Source organism: Lissotriton vulgaris, chromosome 8, assembly GCF_964263255.1.
Source record: "Lissotriton vulgaris chromosome 8, aLisVul1.2, whole genome shotgun sequence".
Lineage (NCBI taxonomy): Eukaryota > Metazoa > Chordata > Amphibia > Caudata > Salamandridae > Lissotriton > Lissotriton vulgaris.
In genome coordinates this window covers 1,360,887,584-1,360,914,303 of record NC_141696.1, presented here as the reverse complement: position 1 = coordinate 1,360,914,303, position 26,720 = coordinate 1,360,887,584, and the positions used below count along the sequence as shown (strand labels likewise).

General features: G+C 47.1%; 1 protein-coding gene across 1 annotated transcript in view; it reads left to right on the top strand.

The window, feature by feature from the left end:
- Positions 1 to 26,720, top strand: part of DEUP1 (deuterosome assembly protein 1) — a 388,243-nt gene that overhangs the window by 156,301 nt on the left and 205,222 nt on the right. Inside the window, exons 6-7 of the mRNA XM_086935316.1 lie at positions 2,959 to 3,072; positions 22,589 to 22,843. Coding sequence (XP_086791442.1) covers positions 2,959 to 3,072; positions 22,589 to 22,843 — 369 coding nt within the window. The remainder of the gene's footprint in view (positions 1 to 2,958; positions 3,073 to 22,588; positions 22,844 to 26,720) is intronic.

Sequence of the window (26,720 nt, the reverse complement as noted above, 5' to 3'; positions counted from 1 at the left end):
TGTTAAGCTCACTAATTCTGATTAGTGTTGTTGTATATTAAAGATATTTTGTAAGCCTTCTTCTGTATCTGAGGTTCGCATCTTCTTTGTGAAGCATGCAGTTTTGATGTTAATGGTTCTTCTGCGTATTATGTAGGTGCACCATGTAGCTTTATGCTCACTTCATAGGACTAAGTTTGGATGAGGAAAATACATAAGGATTTGTGAAATTGTACAATTGAAAAATCATGCTTGGAGTCCGAGTATTCCACAGTCTTGGAGCCTAAACTCCATAGGTCTTCCCTTCTACTAAGTTGACTACCAAGTAATTCAAGTTCATGTTGAATCAAGCTGGACTACGGCATCATCCTTTATTAAAAATTGATACTTGTATAGCGCACTACTCACCCGCAAGGGTCTCAAGGCGCTTGCACAAATACCGCTGTGGAACCCATCCTGGTTTTCCCTGTGAGGCGTCCACTCCTGGGCACCCCCAAGGTGGAGGCCAGGCATCCTCAGCATTGTGGGGGCCGTTGTGGAGATTAAGCAAGCTATTGCCCAGAGTTGCACTCCATGATTGGAATAGGCACCGAGGCGAGAATTATCAGGTCCGTGGAATTTTGAGCCCAAGACCCGCCGAGGCAGGGAATTGAACGCTGGACCCAGGCTAGACCTCTGCAACAGGGTCTGCCGCTCTAACCATTGAGCCACACTTCTCCATCTATTCTCCACTATTCTTGTTTAAATAGACAATATTGTTCTGCTTTCTTTATTCACATTGTATATATACCTTTCCTCCATACCACTTTCAAACAGTTTTAGGAAAAAATCCTGTGGGCCAACATGAGTTTAGTCTTTTGGAAGTTGACAATATATACACATATTTCCCTGTCAGTATTCTGTGAACATATTTGTTATTACAGTTGGTAATGCTGTAATTAGTGTGATATCCATTTAACTTAAATGTAGTTTGCTGCTTAACCACATACCAAGTATGTGGTCTCAGGTAGATACAGTTTTTGCACATATGGGTAAAAAGCCTTATGTCCATATTTTGGGAACTTACCTTCAGTTGAATACTGTATGAGTGCATTGAGCATGTCAGACTGTAGTGGCTCTTTTAATTCCATTAGCAAAACTGTCAAGTCTAGGAGGTTTTAAAAGATGTAAAGTGTACTATGTTGATAATGTCTTCCTGGTCTTGTGTGGCTTGTTCTTTTTTGCAAGACTGTAGAATGTGAGAAATTTTAGATTCACTCCTCTTTCTGATGTGTAGGCTTTTAACTCGCTTACTTATGTGTGCTTTCTTAATTTATTCAAGAAAGGGTTTGCCTATTCTCATTTATTCAATAAAAGGCCTCTCTATTTTCTTGAAGTGGCCTTGTGTCCTCAAAATTCCTTTTGATTCTTGAGAGGGTTTTATTGGCTTGATAGTTGGCTCTTAAAGCCTCATACCTGCTTCTGTGCTGTAGGGATTGTTCTTTGTGTAGTTTTGCAATTTAAAGTAAAAACAAGAGTTTTGTTTTCTGTACTTCCCTCTATGTGATATGTTGTAGTTAATACATACATGATAGTCCTTTTTAGGATCTTTGTGAGTCATTTTACATTTTCGCTGGTATAAGTCTTTGATATGAATTTGCCACTCCTATTAAAAGATTACTTCTTCAAAAGAAAGTTGTGCACACTCTAAAGGAGCTAATGTTCCATTATAGAAAATTATAAAGATTATCCTTAAAACAATGCGACTAAAATTCTAAAATCTCAATGATAAAAGTATATGTTTGTACATTTTCAGTACAAATTGTATCAACTACAAAACTATGGGCCTTATTACGGGGAACAGCGTTTACAACGCAACGTTTACCACGCAGTACCTATACCACGCAACTTTTACAACGCAAGTCGTTACAACGACTTGCACTGGGGGGTGCTGTAGGATAGGGAATAGTTTAATTTACTATCCAAAACCTTGCCTACTATCCACGGGGACTGGAGTTGGAATAGTAAATTAAACTATTCACTATCCAGCGCCCCCCAATGCAAGTCGTTGTAACGACTTACGTCTTAAAACCTGCGCGGTAAAGGCATGCGTTGTAAAAGCATGCGTAGTAACGACATACATCCCTTATTACAAGTTTGGCTGGCTTCAAGCGGGCCGCCACACCAGTGCCCCATCTGAAGACCGCCAAATCCATAGTCAGACAGCCTGCCAGATGATAAATGTTTTTGTGGTCTGGCGGGTGGTGCTTTGGAGGTCCCATGGCAGTTCCTTTCTAAGGCTCATATGTGATCCCTGGAAAGGCAGCTACGTGGAACCGACAAAGCACGGGAATAAATGCACCATGTTGAGCATTGCTTTCTGTGCTAAAACTGGGCATGCACCCACCTGCACAGAGGTGACAGGGGGCCCTGTAAGTGCCCCCTGAATTGCCTCACCAACACCCTTTCCATGTCAGACTCACCGCCCTTGAAAAGGGTCACCCTGAGGCAAATCATAATATGCTTGGTGGTGCCGGAGCGGCACCAGCAGCATATTGCTGCCACAGACTGCTGTGCTACCTCCGCAGGCTCCTGGATCCTCATTGCTTGCAGTGGTCCAGTGGCGGTCCGACTACCGCAGCTGTAATACTGTGGGTGGTTCCGCAGTGCAGCGGATGTCAGACCACCAGCACGACATTAGTGGTAATAAGTCCCTATGTTAATTTGCAACTGTTCAATAACAGGATAAAAGTCCTGTGTAGGAGAATCATCCTGAAAGATGCTACTTCAAGCACTGGTGCAAAAAGCATTAGTTGGTGCATATGGCTTAGAACCTAGAATTCATGTATTTAGATCATTGTGGCACAGCGTTTTTTGATTGTACACAGTGTCAAGATAAAGAAACAGTGCATTGTTAAATGTCTCTCAATAAACATAAAGCCTACACCAGGAGCTTTACTATGTTTTCCATTACCAGTATTATGTTATTTGTTTCTTCAGGAATTCAAGGCAAAATCAAAGGAATGGGAGAAACAAAAAGTATTATTTGAAAAGCAGATTGCGTCTTTGGATGCCCAACGGGAATCATTGGCAGAGAAATGTGAGCTCTTCCAGGTACATAGAAACAATAGACCTTTTCGGGCGATGAGGCTGTCTTCAGATGCTTGAAGTGCGAGTAAATATGTTTCAAAGTGAAGTTTATCTTTTACCAATCAGGTGTGTTTGAGAAATGATGCAAACAAAATCCTCATCTCCTATCAGTGGCTATAAAGTGAATAATATTTCACTGGGTTTAAGATGGTATCACAATTTCAGTCAATACGTATACAAATGTGATCAGTTTTGATTTACCCCAAAAAGATTTGATTATTAGTTACCTTTGTCACATGTCACTCCATGTACAGAAGGTTTAGTTTCCAACTACCAGAAACTGCTCATATTCACAACATTCGTGGCCATTCTTCCTTTCGTTATATTTAGTGGCATAGCTATTTATTTTGATTACAATATCATACTTTCAGTTTTTTTTACTTAAATGGTATTTTGTAGGAATTAAAATAATGCAGCCTCCAATTATGCAGCCTTTCAATCTTGTGACCCTCTTGTATCATTCCTTGACATCAGAATTGTAACACAGATACAATGTAATATATGTCATAATGGATTTAAGGTTTTTCAAACTACCCTTAAAATGTTTTTGTTAGCTTCAAAGTTAGACCTATGCAACTCTACAGACCTGTTTTTGCTTTATATGTTAAATAAAGTTGGCATTATAAGAATGTGGTAATTGTTGGTGCCTAAGTAGAATTTTGTCAGTCAGAAGAATGTATCTCCCTCATTTGCTTTTCATAAGCCTTGTGTGGTGCGCCCAATGCACTGCCTTAAGAGACATTCTAGGAACCAAAGGAGCATATTTACTGGGGGATTTCGCCACCAGAGCATTACTTTTAGCGACGTTCTGGTGGCGTTATACCCTTCTCCATATTTACAAATAAGTAAGGTCCTTTTACACACATGACTTAGCGTGAAAGAGTCATGTGGGTGGGTGGTGCAGTGGGCTTTCCACTGCAACACCCATTGCTTTTCACCCTGCCCCAGACTGACAAGGAGGTGTAAATCTGAGGCTGCACCTAAAAGCACAAATAGAAAGACCAACATGTCATTACTGATTGTTTATGTGCAGGAAGGTGTCCCAATCTGCACATAAAAATCATTAACTAATGAAGATTTGCTACTTATGTGCGTGCTGCATTTTGCAGCACACATAAAAGTAGCAAATCACCATTAGTGACTGTTTATGTACAGGAAGGGACGCCTTCCTGCACATAAACAGTAATTACCCCCAGGTCCCTACGTCCTCGACACCTTCAATACTAAAGAGATTATTCTATCTCTGACAGAAAAAAGAAAAAGAAGGAATGCTGGACCTACCCTCCCCCTCCTGCCGGGAGTGCATAAGGTACATGTCCCAGCATTCCCCCTGTTTCTTTTTTCTGTCATTCTGACAGGGATTGCTGTGGCGCGAGGAGCTTGGAATAGGCTCCTGCGCCGAACTTACCTCCGCTGGGGCTTCGTTGTCCTCGGGGGCTTGGATGGCCTCTCCCTCCCTGCCGGGCTTGGGGGGAGTGGCGCGGGCTGCGTCTGACGCTCCTCTGGGCCGCGCATGGATGTTTGACCGCGTGGGCCCCGCGTCTGCCCGATGGCCGCCCCTCCTGCCTGCCGGGCTTGTTAGGGGGCGCGGCCGCCTTCGCGTCTTTGGTTGGCTGGTTTGGGAATGCCTTCCTGTTATGGCGCTGCCTGACTTCCGGTTTGTATCAAAAAATTCAATAGGGCGACCCAATATTCCCAAGGAACTGGGTATAATCAATAACAAAAAACAATATTCCTTAGGCGAATTATTTTAGATGTTTCACAGTTGAAAAAATGTCACCGAAGTGAGCATGAATTGTCAATTCATCAAGAGAACATACAAATAGTAAATCATTTGCTTTTTTAATCCATCATCTATTAAATCATGAGGATATATATATACAATATAATACAATCCACTTTCGGCAACAAAATGGTATACTGTTTCTTCAGTTGATCAAAAATCTATATACAGTACCAAGACACTTTTGTAAAGAATATGGACAGTATTTACATATCTTCCATATATATACACAGTAATTTTGCATACACTATATACAAAATTCCAGTCAGTGAATGTAGATACTATTTACAAAGAAGTGTCGTTGCGTCGACGTTTCGGTCTCATACAATGTGATATAGCGAGACCATCATCAGGACATTGGTTGCACAATGGACCTATAGTGGAGGAATATAAATACAATCACACCTATGTATGTACAAACTCTTGAGAATAAAGTTCAGACTGTCTGCCCACACCAAACCGAATAGTGAACAAATAAATAAATATATAAAAAGTGCCAACCGATGTGTCCAGGGACTAAAATGTCCTATTTACAGTAATTACAATAATTAGTGGCCATGTCCCAAAACGACATGCACCCACACCAAAATACCAAAGTGAACCAGGTAGTGCAATATAATACTCACTGAGAACCCAAGGAAAAATTCTTATCCTATTGGGAAAATAATGAATAAGAGTATATATCTTGAACATTGAAACTGATGTCCAAAGTAATGACCAACACAAACTGTTAAGCAAAGGGCTGGTAGGAACCATACCTTAGATGTAGACAATTTGAACACTGCACCGAGGGCAATTAAGCTCCGTCGTATCTGTATTAAAGACAGAATTACGAAAGATAGTAAGGGACAATGCAGAGAAACGGCGTCTATATCCTTGTTCAAAGAAACCGTAATGCGACTTACCGAGGCATGAATTAAGCAGCACCCAACTAGCAGTCTAGGTCGGTAAAAACGCGAACCGAATGTGGCGTTTGCCCAGAATACCTAGCAACAAGTTGCGATCACATGATTAGACGTGCTACGTCGTGGCGGCCATTTTGGGATAACTGGAGGCGCCTGACCTTCCATTCAGTTAGTATTAGGAAGTCAGGCAAGACGTCTTTGAAGCGTGACCTGATAACTAATGTTGATATTTTATCAAAGTATCATAGTGAGGAGGCCTAATAGCTCTAGAATGCTAATAGTGAAACCAAACCGCATCTTTTATCATCCAAAAGGGAATCAGAAAAGAAACATAAGTATGCAGATGTAAGGAATCCAGACCTTGTAGCCCTCTATAAAAGAGTCACAGTATGCAAAAATTAGCGTAAAGTGGCCAATACTTGCCATTCAACAAAGGAGTTTAGTCCCTGGGACACAGTGTTGGCAGACCAAATCCACCTGTTTTCTTTCTGTGTAAGCAGGCGGTCGATATCACATCTCCGTTTTGACTGTCTAACATTTTCTAGAATCCACCATTGCATATCACATGGCAAGTGTTGCTGTTGTAGGTAGTGTTCAACTAATGGTGCTGTTTCGACTTTACATCTAATTCTCGATTGATGTTGTGCAATTCTTTTTCTTACCTCTTGTGTGGTTTTACCTATATAATATAGGGAACAGGGACATTTAATGCAATATATGGCATTTCTAGTTAGGCAGTTTGTGTGATTTTTCAGAGTCCAATTTTTACCATTTATGCAGCAGGTTTTTGTTATTATTGTGGTTTGACAAGCAGTGCATGAACCACAAGGATAGTGTCCTACTATGGGAGGCAGACCCCAGATGTTTTGGAGGGTGTTGGCAGTCGGTTCTTTATAGGCCTTTACTAGGTGGTCTCTTAGATTGCGTGCCCTTTTGAACGCAAAACGTGGTAGTTGTAACTGAGGTTCGACCTTATGGATCAGATGCCAATTTTTGGTTATAATTTTTTTAATTCGGTTTGATTCTGATCCAAAGGTCGTGACACATGTTATCTGGTCATTAGTAGTCTCTTGTTTGTCTTTACCTTCCAGTAATGCCTGTCTGTCGTAATACCACGCCCTTTTCATTGAGCGTTTAACTAATCTGTAGGGGTATCCTCTCATTGCTAGCTTGGTTTGTAGCACTTTTGCTTCTGTAAAATAATCACTACGTTTGGTACAGTTACGTTTTATTCTTAAAAACTGTCCAAACGGTAGGTTATCACGTAAATTGCGTGGGTGATGACTTGTATATTTAAGAAGCGTATTACGTGCAGTGGGTTTTGTAAAGAGACTAGTTGCTAGATGTCCCTCATCATCCCAGATTTTAAGATCAAGAAAATTAATTGATTCTTTATCATATTCCATGGTGAATTGTAAATTGATGTTACGTGAATTCAACCATGCATGGAAATCCTGTAGTTTGGATATTGGTCCCTCCCATACCAAACAGACGTCATCTATATATCTTAGATATTCTAGAATGTAGTCCTTGAATTGGTTGTTGTTGTAAATTACTTGTTCCTCAAAGGCCGCCACGTATAGGTTGGCTATATCAGGAGCAAATATAGCCCCCATGGCGACGCCCTTTATTTGAACATAAAAGGCGTCATTGAAGATAAAGTAATTATCGTTTAATGCAATTTTGGCACATTCGGTTATGAATTCAGTTGGGACTTGGTGTGGACGTGGCCTATTGTTCAAGACATCTGTGATCACATTAAGTGCTTCTGTTTGGGGTATATTAAGATAAAGACTTTCAATGTCCATGGTGACTAGGACATTGACTTGTCTATCATATGTTTTACCCTCTAGACGATTTATAACATTTGTGCTGTCTCTGGTGTATGATTTTGTAAGTAGTACGTCAGGTTTTATAAAATGATCGACGTATTCAGCTAGAGGTTGGAGTATCGATTGACAACCAGCAACAATTGGTCTCCCAGGTGGTTTTTTATCATTTTTATGCACTTTTGGTAAAGTGTAAAAGGCCGGAATGGAGTAGTCATTTTTGTTAAGATAGTCAAATTCTTTTGAATCTAGCCAACCTCCCTCCAATCCTTGTTTTGTAAGGTTCTGGATCCGTGATCTGATGTTATCTGTGGGGTCTGATAGTAGTTTCTTATAATGTGAGACATTATGTAGTTGTCTAATGGCTTCATCATCATAGTAAGTTTTGTCTTGGACAATAATGCTACCCCCCTTGTCAGCCGGTTTGATAATAATATCATTCCGGCTGGCAAGGGTTTTTAAAGTCTCGTGTTCCTCCTTAGAAAAGTTATACCTAATGTATCTTCTGTCATCAAACATTTGGTCAATCTCATTAAGCACCACATTTTCAAAGGTGAGTAGATCCTTAGGCATTAAATTAGTTGCCGGATAGAATGTCGATGGGCAGCGTAGACCAGTGATTGTTTTTTCAGGTGGAGGGGCATTGTGGAAAAAACATTTTAGTCGTAATGTTCTGAATAGTCTGAACATTTCAACCTGTGTATCAAACCGGTCATTTCTACAGGTAGGTATAAATGAAAGACCATGACTTAGTACATCTATTTCTTTTTTGCTCAATACATATCTAGACAGATTAAAAATAGGTACTACTTCAAGGTTACAATGATCTGAATTCATAGTACCAGAGGCAGTAGTCATTGTTAAATCAGTGATTTCTGGATTGTTTACCACTCGTAGTAGTTGTTCCTGGTCTGTCTGAAACCTGGTGTGTATTGGTTCCTGTACCAGCCCCGTCGTGTGTTGCGTGTACGTCCTCTCTGTGGAGTCCGACCTCTCCCTAAAAAAGGAGCAGAATTCTGGCCTCTACCAAATCTATAACCCGAAGTACTTGGTCTGTCAATGTTATCGTCCGAACTGGAGGATCCTGTTTCTGAGAAGTTAGTATGCTTTGGAGCCCAAGATGTTTGGTTAGGAGCAAAAAAGTCTTTTTTTAGGTATGGATAGGTTCGATCTCTGGCGTAATTTTTAATGTCTTTTTGTAACTTTTCAGTCTTTTTTAAGATATTGGTCCTTTGGAAATCAGCAATTGTAGTTTCTAACTTCTTAAGAAATTCTTGGTTATCTGTACAGGTACTATCCTCTAGCACTTGTTTTTCTAATTCCGCTATTTCTTTTTTCAGTCTGTCTATATGTTTTTGGGCAGTCTCAATGCTCAGGACCATCCAGCTCCTTGAGCACTTGTTCGATACAAAACTGAATCCCACTTTAAAGTCCTCGTCTTCGACAAATATCACAGGAATATTACGTACTTGTAACCCCACAGGTATGATGTTATTATTGAGGCAGTCTGTCAAAAATTTAGCGTGTAATTCGGTTCTTATAAGTTTTTTGTGTAGTCTTTCTAAATTGTTCCTTATCGTTATCTGTTGTGTATTTAACCCAGTATTACCGGGTTGGTGTCCTAGTAAAGAAGGTCCTCCAGCTACCTTCGCAATGTAGTCATCAGAGTACGTTAATGTTTCAAGTTCAGACATTGATATAAACAAATTATAAATGTGTATATACAAAACATAAATGGGTGGACTTCCGGTTTGGACGTCGTCAGGCGCTTCTGCTGATATAAACGGGGGCAGCTGGTGAGTACCGCGTAGCGGTTTTTCTTACCTGTGCTGTTTGCTTGTTGCTACTGCTTCCTGTGTTGGTCCTTGCTGTGCAGGATGGGGAAAAGTTCGAGGAAGAGGCATCACAGGGAGAGGTCCTCTTCTTCTACTTCTTCCAGTGTCTCACGCTCTCCTTCTCCTGCCCGGTCCAGACGGCGTGGTGGCGGTGGGGATGCGCGCTTGAAGCGCTTGATCAGGGAGACCCTTTCAGAATTGGGTTCTGGTGGAGCCGGACGCAAGGTTCCAGCTGCGGCTTACGGTACTTCTGCTTCTTCTGATGATGAGTCCGCTTGGGCTGGGGACTCTGAGCTGAAGGGGAAGTATATTGACAAGGACGCTCTTCCTGGTATCCTGAAGCACGTGAAGCAGAATATGGGCTTTGCTGATGACGCTGTTCCCAGTACTTCGGGGGGTTCTTTGCTCCGCCAATTCCAGAGTTCTGCCACGGTGGATGTTCCTGTTCATCCCTTTATTAAGGATGTCCTAAAGAGGGAGTGGGCTGATTCGGATCGCATTCTGGTTCCACGTTTTATGGCCCGTCTTTACCCCCTCCAGGATATTACTTCGGATCTTCCTGATTCGATCCCCATTGACTCCTTTGTTGCGAGTTTGGTGGGTCGCACTACCTTGTCTGAGGACGCTGTGCTGAAGGACCCTGTGGATACGAAGGCTGACGGGGCTCTAAGGAAGGTTTATTCAGGCTCTCATCTGGCCTTGAGGGCCGGTGTTTATGGAACTTATTTGTCGCAGTCTCTGCTGTCGGACATTAGGTCTCTCTACCAGTCGATGGACGATGCAACGGACTGTTCAGGTCTTCTTGAACACATTGAGCGACAGGTTGAACTTCTGTCCGATGTGTCTTTTGATGTGGTGCGCGCTGCTGCTCTTTCTGGTGGGGCCTGTGTGGCTGCTCTCGCAGTCTTGTTCTTAAGGACTGGAAGACAGACTCTGCGCAGAAGGCTTGTGCCTTGCGTTTGCCCTTTCAGGGTTCTTTGCTTTTTGGGGGGGAGTTGGAGACCAAACTGCACAAGCTGTTTAAAGAAAAGAAGCATTCTTCTTCTTTTAAGGGTTCTGCTTCTGCTGCTGCTTCTTCTGCCCCCTCTAAGTCTAAATCTTTCTTTCGGCCTTCCTTTCGTGGGAAGTTTGGGAAGGGCCGAGGGAGGTTTTCTTCTGGCGGGGGTCGGGACCGTAAGTCTAGGTCTCCTCCTCCCCCGAAACCTCGCTCCTGACTCTTTGGCTGTGGTTCCTGGGTTGTTGGTAGGAGGGCGGCTGCGCTTCTTCCTGGATGCCTGGGTTCAGTCATGTTCAGATGCTTGGGTGTTGGATGTTCTACGGGAGGGTTACGAGGTGGAGTTTTCTGTTCCCCCTCCAGATTCCGGCCTCCGCCCGACTCCCTGGCCTGCTTGCCGGTCCAGGAGGGCCCACCTAGTCCAAGGGGTGGAGGATCTTCTTCGGAAGGGCGCTGTTCAGGCGGTTCCTCCTTCAGATGTGGGGTCGGGCTTCTATTCCCTGATTTTTCTGGTGCCCAAGAATACCGGGGGTTTCCGCCTGGTCCTGGATTTGAGGGTCATGAACCGGTGGGTGTTGCGGATTCCCTTCCGCAATGAGACCTTGCAGCGGGTTATTCCTTTGGTGCTGCCGGGTCACTTCATGTGTACCCTGGATCTGCAGGACGCCTATTACCATGTTCCGGTGCATCCCAGGTCCCGTCGCTTCCTGAGATTTTGTGTTCAGGGGTGCCACTTTCAGTTCCGGGTTTTGCCCTTCGGCCTTCGCTCTGCCCCGAGGGTCTTTACAAAAGTTGTCGCCCCCTTGGTTGCCTGGCTTCATCTCCGGGGGGTGATGGTGTATCCCTATTTAGACGATTGGTTGATCCATGCTCCATCTCGGGACCTGTTGTTGGAGGCGAGAGAGTTGGTGTGCTCGGAGTTGCGGCGGCACGGTTTTCTGATTAATCTGCCAAAGTGCCAGCTGACTCCTTCCCAGGATCTGGTGTTCATTGGGGCTCGGTTTCGCACGGACCTCAACCGTGTGTTCCTGCCGGATCCTCGGGTTGTGTCCCTGTTGTCCCTTGCTCGAAGGTTCCGAGCGGGGGGTTCCTTTCGAGTGCGCCTCTGGTTGCGTCTTATGGGTCTGATGGCAGCGACTGCCTTTACGGTGGCTTGGGCTCGTTTTCACCTCCGCCCCTTGTGGTGTTACCTTCTGTCTCTCTGGGATCCGTTGTCCTGCGATTGGGAGTGTCTGGTGCCCGTGTCTCCTGTAGTCCTGCCTGCTCTGCTTTGGTGGTCAGAACAGTAATTCCCTGCGCAGGTACCCATGCACAATGGTGCAAGGGTACCTGCGCTGGCGCTAGGCAGCTAAATTTAGCTCCAGCGTTAGGGAAACCACAGGGGTGCACTGTACTCTTGTGAATACGATGCATCCCTGCGCTTTGAAAATGTCAGAACGTGGCGCACCAAATTTGTTGCAGCTCCACAAGCTGACACTTTCTGGTACATCTGCCCCAAAGTCACAACAGAGTTAAGGTACTTTTAAGTGTGTTCCTCTGCTAATTGTAAGCAATGATTAATATTGAGACCCTAAGTTAAGGAAAATACTTAAAATCTTGAACGGTCAATTCACAAAAATCTTTCAAAATGTCATAATACTAGAAGAGCATAAGCGTGAGCACAGCTGTTTTTGAGGTGTGTAGAAGCCGAACATTATCAGTGAAAGAGAATCTTAGTTCTAGAAGAAGTATATTTCTGATGCCAGGGGCCTGACTGAATGTGCTTAAAGTTCTGAGAGAATCACAAAAGGAGCATTTAGTACTGAGATACTCAGGGGTCAGAAAACAGTGACTTTCTCATTGGAGTCTCATTGTACCAATGCCGCTTTCTTTCCAGCAGTGGGGATTTGGACAATTAAAGACAAAGTGCCAGTGACATAAACAGCTTAAGAGACTATAAACCTCGTCATTGAGATGTGACAAAACGCCTGGGGCATTAGGTAAACCATGTACCTTCCAGTGCTGTCAGAAGTAAGGTAATATCTGTGCCCCAACAATCATCTGAATCTGTTGTCTTGCTTCATAAAGGGCTCTGAAAGTAAACTTCTACTTTTTCTCTTTATTCTGATTTAGGCTTACAGCACATTTGCTGTCACAAAAGTTCATCATTCTTTGTAATTCTTTTTTTTAAAATTATTTTTATTTGCGTTTTTAAACCATATAAACATATCAAGCATGTCACATTAGATCGTCCACCATACCCTACCCCCCTCCACCCTCCGCCCACCCTCCCCAGAATTTCACAGAACAAAACACTACACGTGGACACAGTGATGTGCTACCTACCGCTGCATTGCACATAGTCGTTCATAACCCCCCCACATGTGTCGGGACAGCAAGGAGGACTGTCCTCTCTCTTTCATAGTTCCGCTTGTAGAACATAGTACCGTCTCCATTTCCCCCACACTCTGTTGAACTTCTTGGGGCAACCTCTAGCTTTTTATGTGACCCTCTCCACTGCCATGTAGATATCCATGCCTCTTCTCCATTCATCTACTCTCGGGGGAATAGGAGCGCCCCAAACCCGAGCCACATCCCTCTTGGCCACCACCAAAGTCAGCGAGAGGAAAATTAAGCGTGGGCGATTCAGATCCACCTAATTTGTTACTCCCAATAGAACCAATTTAGGCTCCACCCGGAGGGATGTTTCCAGTATGTCGCTTAGCTCTCCTAGTATCTTGGCCCAGTAATCCTGGATAACCCGACATTCCCAGATGGTATGATAAAAGTCTCCCTCCGCACACCCACATCGCAGACAATTAGGGTCACTGGCCCACCCCATCGGGTGTATCCGATGTCTATCATAATAGACCCTATGGAGGATTTTAAATTGTATGAGTCGAAGCCTAGACTTTATCGCGACATCCCTAGGGTGCATCAGGGCAGTCTCCCAATCCAGTATGTCCATCTCCCCCAGATTTGATTCCCACGTATCTTTCAGTTTCACCAGTCCGTCCAGCATATTATTGATCAAAGTTTTATAGGTCAGGGAAACTAGTTTAGTCGGTACGTGCTCCTGTAGCAGACGGCCCTCATTCGGTGAGTACTCCGGCAGCGGACTTGAGAGCGCGCCCTCCAGGCATGACGTACCTGCGCATATTTCAAGTACTGAGTGTGATGTAATCCATATTTCACCCTCAGCGCCTGGAAGGACTTCAGAGCTCCCCGTTTCAGCAGATCTCCCAAAACAGAGATACCAATGTCATCCCCTCTTTTAAACCCTTTCAATTTATGTAGCTCCTTTAGCCATGCACAATGCCATCTCTGGGTTTGTTTCGTCGGTTTGTGTGCCCAGCCAATCCTCCTCGTCGCCCTCTCCCACAGCTCCACAGTCACACACGTTGCTGAGAGTAGTCTTTCTTTTCCCCTACCTCCATATATGTAGTGCAAACACGTGCGGTGCGCCATAGTCCCCCTCTCCAGTCTATATGTGGGGTGGTACGCTGGGGCGGGGAGCAAGTCGCTTATTGGCGATAAATGTTCCGCCCAATAGTATGCCTCAATGTTAGGTAAGGTGATCCCACCATTGCATTGGTTCCTCTGTTCTTTCTCTAGGGCTATCCTGGGTTGTTTCCCCAACCAAAACAACGCCCGGAGCTCTTCGTTTATGTTTTTAAAAACCTGTCGGGGGAGGGGGAAATACTCATTCTGTAATGCGTATAAGAACCGCGGCAAGGTTATCGTCTTGAACATTGCCGCACAACCTAGAATCGTAAGGGGGAGGGTCTTCCATCTGGCAGCATCACCAGCGAAGCTTGCAAGGACTCGCTGGATATTTCTCTGGTACGAGATTGAGCGGTCCTTCGTCATGTATATCCCCAGGTATGTAAACCCTTCATCCGTTACCTGAAGCGCGCCAGGCAGGGCAGGCCCCATGCTCCCCCCCTAGGGCTGTACAGGACCGACTTATGCCAGTTTATCGTTTATCCTGAGTGGGAACCATATCGGCCCAACAGGGTGAATAGACGCCGTATCGTGACCTCTGGGTGGGTGACATATAGCATATGGCTGAGATACCCGCCACCCCCTCTCAACACAATCCCCAAGAATTGGGAAACCGGAAACAGTTCTTGAACTTTTGGAAGGCGGGAAGGGAGTCACCCTTCCCGGCCGTATTTATTAAAATATGAAACAAAAGAAAACATTAAAATAACAGTTTCATATAATGTACAATTTCATTTCCACATTACGATGTTTGGCTAACCTTAACAGATCTCTAATACAAAGGTTCTCCTAGCCGAACTAACATCCTACAAAACATTTGACTTGAAATTGTACATCCTAACGTTAAGGGCCAACGGCAAGGTCGTAACCGGTGTCAGATCCCTAAACCAGAAATACCCCCCTCACTTGTGAGAGGAGCGACCGCACAGAGGCGTACCTCAAGTGCATCTACCAATTTCCCTTTGTACTTGACGGGGGCCCCAATAAACTCGACGCCATTTAACGGTCGTTCGAGGACTCGTGTGAGGTGTCTAAAAGGTAGCGTAAACCCCCTCCCGCACCCCACACAACTTACCCATCTGCCGTCGCAGATGTCCTGGCCCCGGGAAATTCCCCAGGAGGGGCCGTAGCCCCTCCTATCCAGGAAGGGGCCTTGACCACCTTTCCTTTCCTTCCGGCGGCCTCTCCTTAGACAGGACCGCCTCCCCGTTGAGGGGCCAATTGGCCACCTCCCCCGCGCGCTCCCATCCGTAATGGGTGACGCCCCCTCATAGGGATCTTCGAATTACTGCTCACCGATCATGACCTTACCGCCCGACCAAAAATAAATACGACAAGTCTAACTAAGTTACTAAGATTTACAAAGCAAACATCACTTATTACCAAGCGTGAATACTGCTCAATCCTTGTTCCAAAACTTTATTTGCAAAACATACTGAAAATAACCAATCTTTATTGCACTTAAGAAATTTCACGATATCATCACAACCTGTAAGAAAACAGAGAAAACAAAAAAGATACTATATCAACTGTATTCACAACGAATCGCTGTCCTCAGGGGCTGGTGGGTGGGTCAAAATTGGCTCTTCGTTCCGTCTCGAGCTCACGTGCAGCGGGGAGGTGCAGCTTCAGAGCACAGGAACAAGAGGATGCTTTCTTGGCTTCCGCTCCTTTTATCCGTCTTCAGGGTGGGCGTGAACCCGCCCCCGCCTGCCTCCGAGGGCGTGGCCGGCCGCGTCGGTGTCTAGGCCAGCCCACTCTAGGGCGGGAAAAAGGCGCGCCCCGGCTACGCCGCTTCGGGCATACCAGCCGAGACTCGCCTCCCGCCCAAGATGGCTTCCCGGGGGGATCGTGGTACTCCACCATACGTTCGGGGGGACCGAATGGTCGCCCCTTTCCATATGGCTGAGATACCCGCCACCCCCTCTCAACACAATCCCCAAGAATTGGGAAACCGGAAACAGTTCTTGAACTTTTGGAAGGCGGGAAGGGAGTCACCCTTCCCGGCCGTATTTATTAAAATATGAAACAAAAGAAAACATTAAAATAACAGTTTCATATAATGTACAATTTCATTTCCACATTACGATGTTTGGCTAAACTTAACAGATCTCTAATACAAAGGTTCTCCTAGCCGAACTAACATCCTACAAAACATTTGACTTGAAATTGTACATCCTAACGTTAAGGGCCAACGGCAAGGTCGTAACCGGTGTCAGATCCCTAAACCAGAAATACCCCCCTCACTTGTGAGAGGAGCGACCGCACAGAGGCGTACCTCAAGTGCATCTACCAATTTCCCTTTGTACTTGACGGGGGCCCCAATAAACTCGACGCCATTTAACGGTCGTTCGAGGACTCGTGTGAGGTGTCTAAAAGGTAGCGTAAACCCCCTCCCGCACCCCACACAACTTACCCATCTGCCGTCGCAGATGTCCTGGCCCCGGGAAATTCCCCAGGAGGGGCCGTAGCCCCTCCTATCCAGGAAGGGGCCTTGACCACCTTTCCTTTCCTTCCGGCGGCCTCTCCTTAGACAGGACCGCCTACCCGTTGAGGGGCCAATTGGCCACCTCCCCCGCGCGCTCCCATCCGTAATGGGTGACGCCCCCTCATAGGGATCTTCGAATTACTGCTCACCGATCATGACCTTACCGCCACAGGCCGGATAGTTGACCGGCTATCCGGACCCCCCACAAAACACTCCTACCTAAAGGTCATGCTGTAAACCCCTTAACCAGGCTATGAAGTCTCCTATGAGTAACTCGTTCCCCACCCGGGACAAATGAACACCGTCCCCCAAATACATACTGTCCCCCTTGATACAACCATGCGAAACAGAATGCAGTGTATTTGAACGAAACAATCTACTCACTTTGTTATTTATCTTCCTAACTGTGCAGTAACCGAATTAGCCCCCCGCCACACTTTCCGTGGGATCATATGGGACCATGCAATAGTGCACCCTGGAACTCTTCTTGCCAACCAACTTACTGTGGAAAGCATTGCCTCAAGAAGAAGTCGTCTACCAGTGGCCACCAGATCGTTACCCCCAAGATGGACTATGATTATAGACGGCGGTGACCTCGTCCGCTCTAACAAACCCTCAAAAAAGAATTGTAACTGGTCAATACAGAGCCCGCCCTTTCCGTAGAAGGACACCCTGTACCCGTATTCCCCAGCCACGTGACTCATATCACCTGCTTTGAATACGTCCGCGGCACGCCTCACGTATGAGTGGCCCACGACCCACACCTCCTTTTTCACAGCCGGTGATGTCTGACCGCTGGTCCCCAGGTGTTGGGTCGACTGCACAGTCCGCCCCGCCTCGTAGGCTTGCGCAACTGAAAAACAAACAAAAACAAGAAGCGTGAGTACATCATTACAGCTTCACAACATGTGCAACCGCACATACCTCTTATAACAGTTCGAGGACCAACGCCCCACACGTTTTACTTGTTCTACACTCAGACCCCTGGCTGTAGCCTCTGTAGCAGCCCCTATCCGGAAGGAATGGGTCCCGAACTCGCCGGGGTTCAAGCCCGCGGCCGAAATAGACATCGCAAGCACCCTCCGGAACTGAAACCTTGTCAGTGGGGTGGCATCAGCGTGTCTCAACAGGGTCCCCCCCCATGCTGCCACCGTCTGCGCTAAATATTCCTCTACGCATACAACAGGGCACATGGAAGACCCGGGGATCCTCTGAATGATTACGCAGTCCCCGATTGCACCCTGATCGGATTTGGACCTAACAAACGAGACCGTCATCGTCTCCTCCCTGACCTGAATGTGTTCCCGGCACAGTCCCCCCATCGTATCTTGCTTGTTCTTTGCCACTAATTCGCTTACCCGCATAGCCCCATGGAATGCCAATGCAAATGCGGCTCGGAACAACACTGCTTCGTACTGGGATGAACACGTTGCCGGTAGTACAGACAATAACAGGGTCAACCTATCCAGACCTATCGGGTGCCTATCGTCTACTCTGCGACCCTCAAGGCGTTGCCACCCACGTAGCGCTTTCTGCACAACGAAAGACGCTGTCGGGTCCTGGATCCCATGATCCTTTGCCATAAAGGAAATGGCGGCCCGATGCTTCTGGGCCGTAGCTACTGATTTGCCTGCCTGATGTAAAGAGAGCAGGAATTTCACGACAAACTCTTCCTGACCCCAAAGCTCCCCCCCGGCAGTATCCAAAAAGGCCCAATAGGAACGGAACGCCCCTTCGTATGCCTTCCTTGTCCTGGGTGCTAAACTCTCTCCCACGAGGTTTTGTAGTTCGGGGCACCGAGAGACCAGAGAGCTTCGGGAAAGGGTGCCGCCACCGGGTCCGCTGTGGGCAGAAAACCCCAGAAGGCCTGCATACGGAAACGAGAAAGCGCATCAGCCGCTTGGTTCATCACCCCCGGCACGTGTCGCGCCCTAAACAGTACATTCAGTTGCATGCATAACAACACAATTTCCTTGAGCAGTCTCAGAATCAATTTGCATCGTGCTGCCTGACTATTGACACACTCAACCACGGTCATGTTATCAGACCAGAACACCACAGAGTGATCCCTAAACCCTTCAGGCCATGTCTTCAAAGCCACCAGAATAGGGAACAGTTCGAGAAAAGCAATGTTACTCGTCAACCCGCACTCATGCCACCATGACGGCCATTTTTGAGCCGACCATTGTGTACCCAATATGGCGCCAAAACCTATACTCCCCGCCGAATCTGTCCAAAGCCCCAACTCCTCGGAAGACACCGCTGGTTTGTTCCAGACAATTCGACCATTGAAATCCGCCAGAAATGCAATCCAAATGCGCATGTCCTGGCGAACCTCTGCCGAGAGTCTCGTGCGGTGATGTCCTTCCTTCAAGCCGACCATGGATTGTGCAATCGAGCGGGAAAAGGGGCGCGCCATCGGTATCACTCGTAGGGCAAAATTCAACTGACCCACCACCTGTTGTAATTGATGCAGGTTTACTTTCGGTGCACGAATACATGTCTCAAGGGATAACCTGAATTTTAACACTTTTTCCTTGGGTAATCGAAAACAACCTTCCACCGAGTCGAGCTCGATCCCCAGAAACTCGATCAAGGTCGAGGGACCCACAGTCTTACCTGGCGCCAATGGCACACCGAATTGATTCATTAGGACACAAAATTCATGTAAAGCCTGTCCACACTCAGGATCCCCGGCTGCCCCCAAAAACAGAAAGTCATCGAGATAGTGCATAACATGTTGAAAACCTGTCTTCCTTGTGAATACCCACTGCAGAAAACAACTGAACTTCTCGAAATAGGCACATGAAATCGAGCATCCCATTGGCATACATCTATCCATGTAATAGCGACCCTGAAACTGAAAACCAAGGAGACGCTGATCGTCTGGGTGTACCGGGAGCAACCGGAACGCTGACTCGATGTCCGATTTTGCCATCAGCGTCCCGGGCCCCAGGCGATTCAACATGGCAACGGCCTCATCGAAAGATGCGCACCGTACCGAACACACTTCCGGGTCTATCGCGTCATTCACGGAAAGACCACGTGGGGCTGACAAATTATGTATCAGCCGAAACTCACCCGGGTCCTTCTTGGGGACCACCCCTAGCGGAGAACAAACAAAGTTAGCAACCGGTGGCAAATCGAATGGACCGGCGACACGACCTCGAGTCACCTCTTTCCCAATCTTTACCTGCACCACCGCCGTGTGCTGCAAGACCGACAGTTGGTTCTTACAGTTAGGTACACCCTGAAAATCCCCCACTGGGATGCGGAAACCATGTGAAAACCCGTTTCGCAACACCCCAGCGGAAGCATGATCCGGGTATTCGCTGAGCCAAGGAATCATTGCCATGGTATCAATCGGGGTAGGCAAAGGCGCCCCTCGGCCTGTATTAGACCTGTTTGGCGCCTCCCTTGCCACCGTTATCACCCGTTTTGGCTCTGCACATGGACTCAGGATGGGATGGCTGCCCACACCCTCCACACTCATGTCTGAATTTGCATGACCCCTGGGGCCTCGTACATTTCCCTCTGTTAAAATTCCAACAGATCCCCCTTTTACCTGTGTTGCCACTCGGCTTCGAGTGGTACTCGTTACCTGCACCCGTCCGAAAGGGTGTCCCAGAATTTTGGCGGGAAGATTCCCCCCCGTTACTCCCTACCAATGGTACCTTCAACATTCCTGTACTCTCCATTTTTTGCCATGACACAGAGTCGTAACAATCCCAAGTCAACAATGGATTATGTTCTTTAGCTTTTCTAAACAGATTGTCATAGCAGAACCACTGATTGCCCCCATATGCCACAGAATACTCCATAATACGCGACTGATAAATGGGTAACTCGGTCAGCAACTCGGGCCTGCGCTCGCCCATGATGGAGGTAAAAATGCCCCACGCTCTGCCCCAAGTACCAATGGTCTCGTCGACCTTAAAGGCGGCCATTTTCGCGCGCCAAACACTCGGCTGCATGAGCTCCTTCTGACTCTTCACATGCTCTATCTCGTAATGGTCGGTAAGCAATGAAAACATGTTTACATACTTATCCGCCCAAATCAATTCCTTAATTTCTTGTGGGACGTGCAGGGCAATCTTCTCCCTTCGAGAAGGTACAGACCCCTCCCCCGCAATCGGCAATGGCCGCTTACCTGAAGTAGACCCCGCGCTTGTCGCCGAAATTGGGCCTGCTGTACTTCCAGCCACGGGAACCTGTGGGGGAACAGAAGATGTTGCCTTCGCAGCCTCCCTAGATTCCCGCAGTTGCCTCATTACTGCCCGGGCGTCGTCAGCCGTGGCGCCCTCGCTATCGTTTCCCAACCACGCTGCCAATTGTGCCGCTAACTCGGGAGGCATATCCTCCCTGTTCACGGGGGTGACCACCACAGGGATTGGATTCCCCTCTTTCGGCACCGGGATTGGCTCCTCACGTGGGGTTTCGGGAACCGGGGTGTCCCCCCCAAGTGCTCCCCTTCTGGGCCTCTTGCTTTTTCCACCGGGGACTGTTCCCTGCAAAGGCCGTTTCGGTCCTCCCTCCCCGTCCTTAGCCTCCACCTTTTTCTTCAGATCGGCTATCTCCTTCATGAGCATTCGTAGCATCTGCTCGGTACCGACCCGCTTTCCGACTTTCTTGGGCATTCTCAGGGGATATCTGTAAGACAAAAGAAAGATTACAACGCTCAAAATTGGCTCTTCGTTCCGTCTCGAGCTCACGTGCAGCGGGGAGGTGCAGCTTCAGAGCACAGGAACAAGAGGATGCTTTCTTGGCTTCCGCTCCTTTTATCCGTCTTCAGGGTGGGCGTGAACCCGCCCCCGCCTGCCTCCGAGGGCGTGGCCGGCCGCGTCGGTGTCTAGGCCAGCCCACTCTAGGGCGGGAAAAAGGCGCGCCCCGGCTACGCCGCTTCGGGCATACCAGCCGAGACTCGCCTCCCGCCCAAGATGGCTTCCCGGGGGGATCGTGGTACTCCACCATACGTTCGGGGGGACCGAATGGTCGCCCCTTTCCAGGATATTTCCTCGACTGCATCACTACGGTCAGTTTTAAATCATGTTATCCCTCTGTCATGTCTTATTTCACACGTCACTATTTCTATGGTAAGGGAAAACAATAGCGGAGACAGAGGGCACCCCTGCCGGGTCCCTCTCCATATGGAAATGTCCGCTGATAACACCCCATTAACCTTAACCCTCGCTCGTGGGTCAGTATAGAGAAGGTTTACCCACTTCCTAAACTTCGGACCAAAGCCAAACTTAAGCAATACTCCTTCCAGGAAGGGCCAGTGTACTACGTCAAACGCTTTTTCGGCGTCTAGAGACAGAAACACGTTGGGCTCCCTACGATCACACACCTCCATCAGCCAGTTATGGGTCTTCCTCAAATTTAGCCTAGTCGCCCTGTCCGGCAGGAAGCCAGTCAGATCCAAGTGGGCCAGATCTGGAATCACACATCTCAGTCACAGTGCCAGAATCGTCGCCAGGAGTTTAACCTCCACGTTTAGAAGTGAGATGGGGCGATAGGACGCGCACTCCTCTGGCGGCTTACCCTGTTTATAGATTGGTATAATTGTGGCTATACGTAGATCTGGCGGCAATGTGCCCTCCTGCACCGCCCCCACAAACAAGGCCAGCAGGTGATTAGTGAGTAGGTCCGCCGTTTAAAAAAGAAAATTCTGCGGGGAACCCGTTCAGACCAGGAGATTTCCCCGGGCAAAGTTTAGCTAAAGCCTTCCTAACCTCCGTGACTGTTATCTCTTTCTCCAGACTCGCCTGATCCTCCTTCGCTAAGATGGGGGTCATTCTTTGTAATTCTGTATCAGAAACAAAACTGTCATACCAGTTGCATTTCTATAATCTGGAAAATCACGGGGCAAATTCACAAAGCTTTTACTAGGCCTAAATCTTGCATGTGCCAGAAAAGCAGTAATTTATATATGCATAGTTTACACCTGATTCACAAAGCATGAGCAACATGTAATTGCATGCAGTTTATGTATGTGCGCTGCGTGCCCTGATTGTTATCCCATCCACCTAGTTTTGCATTGACAGTTATTAGGCAATATCATATTTGAGAAGTATTGTGAGAATTGCCCATTATGTAATCCATGTAGATTGGTGATGATATTTAAACATATTTTCTCGACTTTCTTACACTTTGAACCCCACAGAAACAGTCACAAACCTACCAGGCTCAGCTGAATAACCGAAAACATTTCCTGGACGAGGCCATACTCTCCAGTCAGTCAGATAACAGACGCCTAAGGTGTCGGCTGGATAATTCCCAGGAAACCATCAAGAGTGATGAGATGATTATTGAACACCTGAAGTCTGCTATGAGTGGTGTAACATCAAGCAGAAATATGCTACAAAATGAAAATCAGCTACTCCTGCAGGAACTGAAAAGGGGCCAAGAACAGTGTCAGGTAAGGAAATCTGGAGTCAGCAATTTATAGATTCTGACACAATACAGACATCTTTGCCTTCATTACAATGTTGAGTGGAAAGCCTCTGACCGCTGGTCAGAGGCTTTCTGCCCGACATGGTAGGTTTAAATTAGGTTTAAATGGGCGGGGTTATCTGACGTGGGTCCCAGTCGGAAAGGCACCATAATCCCTTAAGAATTGAGTTTCGCCCTTGGGATTATGATGTCAGTTTCCGACAGCTAATCCAGGTCGGCCTTTCCTTCTCTAGCACGGCCTCCTTCCCCTCTGATACTCCGCATTTTGGCCACCTCAACATCCCTTCACCATGTGGCAGGCATCGTATGGTGTCTGCCACACAATGCAGAGATGTTTACAAACGTCCATTTTATAATGGGAGCTTGTACATCAGGCTTTTTCCATCTGCTGTACAAGTTCCAATTGAAAACTTTAAGTTTCTGAGCGCAGTGTGTGCGGTTGCATCCCAATTGGGAATGCAGTACCGCTGACCCATGGTCGGGGGTTCCTTTCCCATAATGGTACGCCCATCATCGTAATTAGAGCTTTTATGTGTAGGGGCACTTCATCAAGGCAATCAGTTTAGGCGATGTGTAAGCACACAATGTTATATGGATTGGTATTTACATTTGTTTAAAAGTAAAATGTCTCAAATATATATTGTTGCTTTTGATACCTTTTTTTATTTTTTTACAAAATTCAAGTGCATGGTGTAATTCATTTACTTTGTTGCATGCTTTTATTTGATCATGCATATTCTTCTGGGTGGCACAGTGTTGTAGGAGGAACCTAAAATCAAAACAAGGACTATATCTGATTGCTGTGTCAGCTTATATTGTTATTGTTAGAACCGGCTGTCTCTAGTTGGCAGAGGTATGCACTTCTGACAAATAGGGACACACCTTTTCTAGTCAGGGCAAGGGGATCACACACTTAGATAACCCCTGCTCACCCCCTTGGTAGCTTGGCAAAGCAGACAGGCTTATCTCAGAGGCAGTGCGTTAAGCATTTATGACCACATACAGTAATAAAGTGAATACTCTACAAATGGACACGACACAGTAGTATTATAAAAATAAGGATTTTTATATAAGGCTTAGCACAAGACCAAATAACTACAAAAATATACCACAGTCTCAATAAATACTCTTGGAAGGAAAAATAATATTTCAAGTGTAGTTTCTTCTTAGCACAAAGTCTTTAGTATCAAAAGCAACTCTTCTTCTTTAAAACACAGTTCTTGGCAACAATGTAACCCACACGGGAGTCACACGACGTCGAGGCAAAGTTAATCCAAAGGGTTCGGCGTCGACCGCGAGGAGCGCTACGTCGAGCCCGGAGTCGCACAGACCCCCACAACACAGTACCTTGGAAAAGCGAAGCACACGATGATCAGCGGCGTCGAGATGTCCGGCGTCGCGTCTCCGGCGTCGATCCGGCCTCGGAGTCGGGGCGACCTGCAGCGGCGTCGACAGATGTCAGGCAGGAGCAGCGCTCACGAGGTGAAGCAGGATACGGCGTCGTCGTCGATGTCGATGATGAAGTTGCAAGAGTGAGCAGCGCTCACGGCGTCGAGAGGGCTCGAAGTCGATGCGATCAGCAGCGGTGCAGACACGGGGTCACTTGGAGCTGGAGCAGAACTCGCTACTCACTGGCGTTGCTGCTGGCGTCGATCGGGCCCGGCGGCCGGCGTCGAGGAAGCGGGACACTGGAGCCGTTACTCACGATGTCGAGCTGGATTCGGCGACGTCCGTCGGCGTCGAGATTGCTGGTTTCTTTCAGAGGTGCTGGATTCTCAAGTTCCAGCAACAAGCACTTTTAGCAAATGATGAAGTCCTTTAGCCCTGTGACTTCAACAGGAGACTGGCACTCTTCCAGTCCTTGGAGATTTTCTTAGCAAAGTTTGAGAGTACACACACAGTTCCTCTCTCCTGGTTCCTTGGCAAAAATAAAGAAGCACATGCAGGATTCCCCCCAGCAAACAGCACACTGGCAGAAGGGGTAGGCAAGTCCTTGGATCAGCAGGCTTCTTGTCTTTGGTTTCAGGGTTCCTTGTCAGAAGTGATCTAAAGTCTTGGTTCAGGGGTCCTTCTCTTATACCCCTTTTTGGCTTTAATCCCTTTGTCCATGCAGGGGAATTTCCCAACATCCTGGGTTTGTTGTGGGTGTAGCCAGGCAGAGGCACCTGGCCTATTCACTGTGCAGGGCAGAGTCCTCAGCCGCCCAGTAGGAGGTGGAGCCAGTATTGTCACTGGCAGGAGCAGAGCTATCAGCCTCCCGGCAGGAGGTGGGGCCAGGATCGTCCCTGGCAGGCACAGAGCCATCAGTCGCCTGGCAGGAGGTGGAGCCAGCATTGTATCAGGCAGGGCAGGCTATCAGAAGCTACTCTCCCCTACTCTCAATGCAAATGTCCCACTCATCCCACACTGACTCAGCAGATCTCTGGAGCCACCCAGCTCCTGTCACACACACACCAAACCACCAGAAACCAGAAATAGTTAGACAAGAAAATAGCCACTTTCTAAAAGTGCTATTTTCAAACCCAGAGTCCAAAAACCATCCACACAAATGGATGCGTGATTAAACCCCGAGTTCAGGGATACCAAACTCGACATTGCACCATAGCATTAATATCCCAGGCAGCCCATTCTAACTAACGGAGAGCAGGTTACCTTACAATAGTGAAAAACAAATATGGCTGTAATTCACTATTAGGACATGCCAACCTTGTCAAGCTTGTCCTACCTTATGCTTACAATGCACCCTGCCCGTGGGCCTACCATAGGGGTGACTAACATGAAGTTAAGGGAAGGTTTGGGGACTGGCAAGTAGGTGTACTTGCGCAGTCAGCGTGACAGTACCAGACTGCACGTAGGTCTAGCAATGGCAGACCTGTAGACATACTTTTACTAGGCCGATTTTGTGGGTGGCACAACATGTGCTGCAGGCCCACAAGCAGCATTTGTATTTACAAGCCCTGGCACTCCTGGTGCACTAGACTAGGGACTGACAGTAAACCAAATAAGCCAAACATGGAATTCAATCAATACAGTAATTTAACATAGGGAGCACTTGCACTGTGGCACTGATCAGCAGTGGCACAGTGCCCAAAGCAGTATACCAGCAAAAACATTGTAAACAGTGGAGGCAAACAGAAAAAAATGGAGGAGAGACTCAAGCCAATGATGTCAGGTCTAACACGTGTCCCCTCCAGCTGAAATGTGGGGAGAACTACCCTTCCCCTGGGGAGTTCTCATCACTAAGGCGGAAAAATCTGGACAGACCATCAGCATTGGCGTGATCTGTACCAGGGCGGGGTTCCACCGTAAAGTCCATCCCCTGTAGAGAAATGGACCACCTCAACAGTTTTGGATTCTCACCCCTCATCTGCATCAACCATCTGAGGGGCCTGTGGTCTGTCTGAACCCGGAAGTGAGTCCCAAACAGGTAGGGTCTTAGCTTCTTCAGCGCACAGACCACAGCAAATGCTTCTCGCTCTATCGCACTCCACTTCTGTTCCCTGGGAATTAACCTCCTGCTGATGAAGGCTACAGGTAAGTCTCGGCCCTCTTCATTCACCTGAGCTAGAACAGCCCCCACTCCATGCTCTGAAGCGTCCGTCTGGACAACAAATTCTTTAGAAAAGTCGGGTGCTTGGAGTATAGGTGCTGTGCACATTGCAGCTTTCAGGGTGTCAAAGGCCGTCTGACAGGCGTCAGTCCAGATCACATTTCGTGGCTGCTTCCTGGAAGTCAGCGAAGTCAAGGGGTGCACAATGTTACCATAATCCTTGACAAACCTCCTGTAGTAACCCGTGAGACCTAAGAAGGCTCTCACCTGAGTTTGGGTTTTGGGCGGTGCC